This window comes from Alligator sinensis, unplaced genomic scaffold (genome assembly GCF_000455745.1).
Source record: "Alligator sinensis unplaced genomic scaffold, ASM45574v1 scaffold448_1, whole genome shotgun sequence".
In the NCBI taxonomy this organism is placed as follows: domain Eukaryota; kingdom Metazoa; phylum Chordata; order Crocodylia; family Alligatoridae; genus Alligator; species Alligator sinensis.
Window position 1 is genome coordinate 1,600,136 of NW_005841870.1, and position 7,354 is coordinate 1,607,489.

General features: G+C 40.6%; 1 protein-coding gene across 5 annotated transcripts in view; it reads right to left on the bottom strand.

Annotated features, from left to right (window-relative positions):
- Positions 1-7,354, bottom strand: part of FAM120B (family with sequence similarity 120B) — an 88,432-nt gene that overhangs the window by 16,966 nt on the left and 64,112 nt on the right. For all 5 annotated transcript variants that reach the window (XM_025194916.1, XM_014527044.2, XM_025194905.1 and 2 more), the window contains one exon: positions 2,557-2,763. In XM_025194916.1, the coding sequence (XP_025050701.1) occupies positions 2,557-2,763 (207 nt within the window). The remainder of the gene's footprint in view (positions 1-2,556; positions 2,764-7,354) is intronic.

A 7,354-nucleotide genomic window follows, 5' to 3' on the forward strand; every position in this document is an offset into this window, starting at 1 on the left:
CTGAAGTTACAAGGAGCCCTCTAATCCATGAAGTAATAAGAGACAAGACCCATAGAACTTAAAGGGTTGGAGGAATGAGAAAGAATCAACTTTTGTCTACTACTTATCTTTTCAATATCAAAACACTATTTGTAGAGTAACTTCTTCCTAATACAATGCTGTAGCTCATAACAGATTTTCCACGAAGTCCATGGATAGATTGCTCAAAAATGTGCAGAGGTCTTGGCGTTCAGCACTACATATAGCTCTGCCAGGAACTAAGTACCAACAGTGTCCATAAAGCTAAGCTTGTAATAGTAGAAACACCCAGTTGCATGTTTGTTGCCTTGCCAATGTCCTGTTAAGCTGGCATCTTTGAAGAATGCTTCAAAAAACAGATTCTTGTCTTTCAAATTGAAAAGTTGAAAAACTATTTTATTAGTCTGGGAGCTCTCCCCCCTACCATATATGTAGTGTAAAATTGTAACTAAAAAAGAAAAAGATATTCAAACTACTCTAAAAATTCCAGGGTCTAGACTGACTCTTTCCACAAGAGAATGGTTCACTTACGGTATGTTTAGACTAGAATATAAGATTTTTTTTTTTTGGGGGTGGGGGGGGGGGGGTGTTAAACCTTAGTGAAGGCAGGTTAGTTACTCAAACTGAACCTTCACCTTCCTTCCAGGTTTTATCTCAGTCATCCAGACCATGTGAAAATATAACTTATGCTATTTACACCAGGGTTTTAAAATGTTAGCTAAAACATATTAACTAATACACTGAAAAAGTAAAAACTCCAAGGTTTGACCATAATCTAGATATGCTTTTAAAAGCTCTTCATCTATTTGGGTCCTACTCAGGTTTCCAAAAGAAAAATGACAAGTATTTGGGTTCCCCAGCCAATTTTTTGTGATTATATATTTTCACATTTTTTTTAAAAGTTCTTCCACAGATTTGTAAAGGACCCATACAAATGACAAGAAAAACTATCAGCCTAATCCAAAACCCACTAAAGTCAATAGAATGATTCCCATTGACTTTCATAGGATTTATATAAGGCCCTATGATTCCTGATCTACAGCTGGCTCATGACTAGATGCTGTGTTTTTGGTTGTAGCCATGTTGGGCTAAGGACATAGGCAGACAAGGTTCTTTGAGTAGATGTGATATCTTTTATTAGACCCACTGAGTAGCTGGGAAAAAGTTCTTGAAGGGTGACTGCACCCAAAAGCTTACCAAGAACTTTTTTTCCAACTACACAGTGGGTCTAATAAAAGATATCACATCTACTCAAAGAACCTTGCCTCCTCATGATTAGATGGACACTTACACCATTGTGATGAAGATATGTGGGTCTAACTCATGTAGTCAGTTCCAGAACTGGAGTTTATTTGGCTACAAGAAACAGACTACATGAAAACTATTGTGTAAAGCATGAAGTAAGTCAACTGACAAAACAAAATAATTTATTTTCTAATCTCTCTGATGACAATCTTGCTTCTCTCTTAGATGATACTTGTAGTAACAGGTTAAAAAAAAAGTATGATTTCTAGAGAGCAGTGAGTAAAATTTTCAAAAACACCTAAGGGGACTTGGGAATTTAAGCCCCACATTCAAGTTATATAGACATGTAGAAGCTTGAGGCACAATGACTTTAGCTGAGACTTTATGCACCTATACATGTGCCTGACACCTGCTCCAACACATTCTAATTAGAATGCATTAGAGCAGACTCAATCGATTAATTGAGTCTAATTAGAACACTCCAGCAGCCTCAGCATCACATGTATTCAGTGTCCCTGGGTTTCAAAATGGTAGCAAGGGCGCTTTAAATAAAGCTTGTTGAACAAGCTTTAGTTAATGCATCTGTGCTGCCATTTTGAAGTGCAGAATGCTACATACATGAGACGCTGCAGCCATTTTAATTAGGGCAGCTCTTGAAATTAAAATGTCCCTCCCTGCACCCCAAACCATATGTAAAGACAAGCTTAGGTTCCAAACTGCTTAATATATAAACTGTTGAAAATGCCATTTAGTACCAGATTTTAAATATTTAGGTGAGTAAAGAGGCAGGATGGTACCTAGTAGGAATTTTCAGAAGCAGCTAAATATCTAAACTTCCAGTGATTTCAGATCCCACTAGGTACCTACTTGATTTTTTAGGTACATAAATGCCTTTTAAAATGTGTCCCTTTGAAAGTCTTACCCAATACTTTCCTTTAAGGAATTTTCATTAATGTCCCTGAAATGTCTCGCAAAACTTTCAGCATCAGAACCTGCTATGTATTTTTTAATTCTTATACTTTTGGAATGGATAACCATTTTTGTACCTTTTTATATTATTTTTTTTGGAGCAGTGAAAACAGTAATAAAAGTGAAATTGTAATCCCAATACTCTCAACATTAATTCTGCTTTAATAGAAATTTTGGCAGGGGAGGTGTACTGGGGACAAGGAAGGGAGAGGAAAAGAAGGGGAAAGAATGAAATGGGACAAATGATAACATCCATTTTAAAATTAAAATGTTTGTAGTTGATAGGTATGCTTCTCCAAGTACAAATGTGATGTACATACTCACATTGCCTTCCACAAGCTCTTCCAAAGAACACCCTCTGTGTGACTGCTGATATTTCTCTTGAAAAAGCTTTCCATCAAACACCTTCCAAGGCATGAAATCATCCATGCTGAATGGAAAGCCACAGGCACTATTCGCCATAATCAAAGTTGCAAGACCACGAATAAAGAGAGCGCCGAGCTGTACAGCTCTAGAGTCCACTTGCACAAGCTGTTGAAATAAAAAAAAACCACACAAAAAATTTAATATAGTATATTAGCCATATAATTTTGTTATATGTCACAAATGTTACCAAATGCAAGCCATCTCTGTACCACACAATAAGAATGTTTCCTAATCCCAACTCTAGGGGAATTCTGACATTGCTGCCTCATGTCCTCCTCCTAGCTGCTAACAATCTTTTGTAGCATTTATCATGATTTTCTGAATGATATACTGAGGTTTTTATTCATTAAAATGAAGGAAGTTGTTAACAGAAATCAGAGGTTAAGTCCCACATTCAAGTGTACACTTAAAACCAAAACTAACTCTGTGGAAGACCAAAGAAATAAGTAATGTTATTACATTCTGTATAATACTTCTCAAATGTTGGCAGTTGTCAAAAAGGGAATTCTTTCACTGGAATTCAAAACTTTAACTGAAGTGATGGGGTGATTCATTGACCTTCCATAATTTGATCAAATGGGAAATGTTACCACATTTGATGGATACCATACAAACTGTAAGATTTGATGTAACAAGGTTAACTATGCTCAAACTGTAGAAATATTTTAAACACTGCAAGACTTCCTCTGTCAGTAGTCCAAAGGCCAAATAACTTATTTTCAAAATGAATTTCTTCAGAAGAAATACTGGAATGGGGGAGACATCATCCAAAAAACACAAAGTGACCCTTAAACATCGCAGCCAGGATAAACTTGTTGGGAAGGTTTTAACCTCCTCCCATGGCAGTGTATGGGCAGTCATAAAAGACCTGGATCCAGCAAGGGAAAATTCCTCCAATTTGGCTATTTCCTAGGCAGTACAAGGCTGCCCTAAAAGGAATGCCTCCCCCCATAAACTCCAGCACAATAGTCTGCCAAGGTCAGGTAGGCTTCTCGGCAAGATGGCCATTGATACAGCAGTTTGTCAAGGCTGCCATAATTTAAAGCAGATGCTATGGCTGTATAACTTATACACATGGGCAAAATACAGACATTTGGGGGCATTATTCAATCTATTCAAAATGGCAAGGGGGGCAGGCAGGCAGGAGGACGGCTGGAGGGGCTGGGGCGGTACCCCCAGCCAACCTACACCCCCATCCCTTCTACCCCTCCCCCCAAGGGACTTACTTGCTTGGCTCCAGCAGCAGCAAACACTGATAAAAGCAGCTGCACCTGGAGCAGATTGTGTTATGGGGGTTGAGAGCACTGGCTGGGGGGAGGGCAAGGGGCTGTGGGGGCAAAAAACAGACCAGTGAGGCGGAAGGGGGAGTGAAAAGAGTAGCCCCTGGACTGGGGCCAGTGGCTGGGTTTTCCCAGCTCCAGGGCTGTGCAGGAGAAGTGGACAGAAGTTCAATGCACCAGTTTGACCTAAATTGAATGAGTCTGATACTACATAGATCCAGGTTTATCTTTAACCGGCTTCTGCAATCTTTAGACCAGTCTGTGTGCATGGAACTTCTGTTCAGTTACAGGTTTAGACTGATGCTGGTCATTGAGACTGGGTCCATCAGTGTAAGGGCTGGCACTGGGATGAGCTAAGTTTAAATCAGGAGGCCATTTTGAAAGGTGGATTAAAGTCATCTTTGTCCTTTGTCCTGTAAGGCTGTGAGCTCTTTGCTTTAAGTAAAAATAGAATCTCAACCATTACCACTACAAAATTGTAGTGTATTACATTTGTGTAGTGCCTAGCATCTTGAAGGCCCACAAACTATGTGCACATAGCACCTCTGTATGTGAAGACTGGTAGCTAATATAGTACAGCAGAAAAAACAGCTCTAGAGGGTCAACATTTTGGCCAAGGACAGAATAAAAATCAGAAACTAACAGAACCTTTATTGGCCACACAGAGCAATAAGACCTCAGTTTTTAGATCTAATTCAAAGGAGGCATGCACAGTAAGTACAGGGAACAGAAGGCATCTAGTTCTATAGGATCAAGGGCTTCTAGATAATTTAAACAAGTGTGGTAGGGGGTGGGGAGAGAGGCAAACTTCTTGGCAGGCATGCCACAAGGTAAGCCCTGCCCCTTCCCTAAGTGCTGCCATCCAATCCCCTTCCCCTGCCTGATTTCGCTGCTCTGCTGTCTGTTCCCTGCCCAATCTGCTATTCTGCTCTATTTGCTGGGTGCCAACACAGTGGCTGTGTCAGGTTTGACCTAGAAACCACTACACATAGCCCAAGCAAAAGTCTCTGTTCTGTAACTAATGCCCAACTGCAATGATAAGGAGAAGACAGTCTTAGATAAAGGAGGCTTGAAAACAAAAACAGAATTAGTGGACTAGGGCAAAGAACTGATTTAAATATTAAGATTCACACCCCTAGGTGGGGAGAAAGTATGCTAATGAAACATACATGTATGGAAATGAGATACATAGCTAAAACACAGGTATAGAGACATGCTCAGTAAAGAACTCCTTGCGTCACTCCCTTATAACCAATTAGCAAACAAGAATGCTTATGAAGGTCCAATACTCCTGTATAAAAGATGCTTAGAACTGAGAATCTGTGTGCTTGTTACGTGAAATTATTCCGCTTGCACCTTGTATTGCTAGCAATAAATCTTTATACTTTCACCCCTGGTATCTTTATTGGCTTTTGCATACCGGGCACGATCCCAGACTTGAGCTGGGGCTCAACAACTGCATATGCCACTTGTGGCATGTGTGCTGCAATTTGGCTACTCTGATTTATTCTGTTATCCCCCAAACTGAAGGATGCCACATCATATTCAATTGCATGAAGCTAGAGATAAGAACCCGTTCTAGAGATAAGAACTTGGAATATTTAGAACTCATGTAATCCGAGTGACAGGCTAAGGAAAGTATTTCAGTTTGCTGTAATTTTTTTGAATTTGATATAACAACTGTGTGCGCCACATCAACTTTAAAATGAAACCTCCTTGGTTCTGATTGTGAAATAAAATTCCACAAGGCAGCATACAGAAGAAAATCCAATATTGAATCTACAGTGCTCCATGTGAGGTAATCCTAATTCCAACTGGGAGATTTTTCTAGAATTCCCTCCCCAAAACTTTTAAATTCTGTAAGCATAATTATTTTGAATTCCAGTATGCTAAGGACTACATAAAGCAAGTACCCAATATCTGAGCTTTCAACAGAACGGGTAGGCCAAACTAAAATTAGCCAGACTCCAAGACCTACACAATGGCATATCATCCCCTAACAACCACATAGCCAAAATCTAGGAGACATGGCCTCACTACTGTTATTCTGCTGATTCTTGATTAGTTCAGAAAGCGCGCGCGAGAGAGAGAGAGAGATACAGTATATTCCAGACTGTATATTTTGAAGTGCCAATTACTATCTTTTCCAGCTGAATTCCCAGTGTGTGTTGCTGAAAACCAACTTTTGCAGACGCAAAGAATATAGCTTTCAAAAAACGTTCAAAGTAGAGCCAAGATAACCAGTAAAGCATTTTAACTTGCTGAACTCAAAAAGTGAACTCTTGTCATATGTAAGGAACTTAATATCCTCTTACTCAATAGATCTGCTCCATCTGTGTGCTCTCATTTGTATCTGCTGCATTTAAGGAGCAAAATATTAGGGAGTATTTTTGACTGCGTGTAAACTAGATTCCATTCTGGCCCATTACGGGAATTGAAATCTGGCACCTGGACCTTACAACTTCTGAAATGTGTGCTTGACTTGAAGCACGTGCCTTGTCCCACGGTCTTCAGTGGGAAAATTCATGTCAGTGAAATTTAAGCACATGCATAAGTGTTTGCAGAACTGGGGTCTGCATTTAGAAAGGGAGATCTTTATTTCTGCTGATGGTGCACAAGTCAGAAAATACATAACCTGACTTTGAAGTCATGGGCTGAGTTCTTAGCATTTGCTGCCAGAATAAAAATTGTCAGCTTACAATTCTATGTGCATATTAATTTTTAGGATAGAATCACGTGTTCTTAATCAAATGGCTGGGACATGTCTCCACTGTCAACAGTTTAAAAATTATGCCATAACACTATGAGTAGAAGTTTCATAGATTTCATAGACATCAGGGCTGGAAGGGACCTCAGAAGATCATCGAGTCCAGCCCCCCGCCCAAAGGGCAGGAAGTCAGCTGGGGTCATAGGATCCCAGCAAGATAAGCATCCAGTTTCATCTTGAAGGTGTTCAATGAAGGCGCTTGAACCACCTCCGGTAGCAGGCTGTTCCAGACCTTGGGGGCTCGGACAGTAAAGAAGTTCTTCCTTATGTCCAGCCTGAAACGATCTTGAAGTAGTTTGTGACCATTCGACCTCGTCATCCCTTGGGGCGCTCTGGTGAACAAACGTTCCCCCAGATGCTGGTGGTCACCCCTGATAAACTTGTAGGTGGCCATCAGATCACCCCTGAGCCTGCGCTTTTTCAGGCTAAAGAGCCCCAGGGCTCTCAGCCTGTCATCGTAGGGTCTGCTTCCCTGACCTCTGATCATGCGCGTGGCTCTTCTCTGGACTCTCTCAAGCTTCTCCACATCCTTTTTGAATTGTGGAGCCCAAAACTGGACACAGTACTCCAGCTCCGGCCTCACTAAGGCCGAGTACAGGGGGAGAATGACGTCCCGGGATTTGCTTGAGAAGCATCTATGGATGAAAGC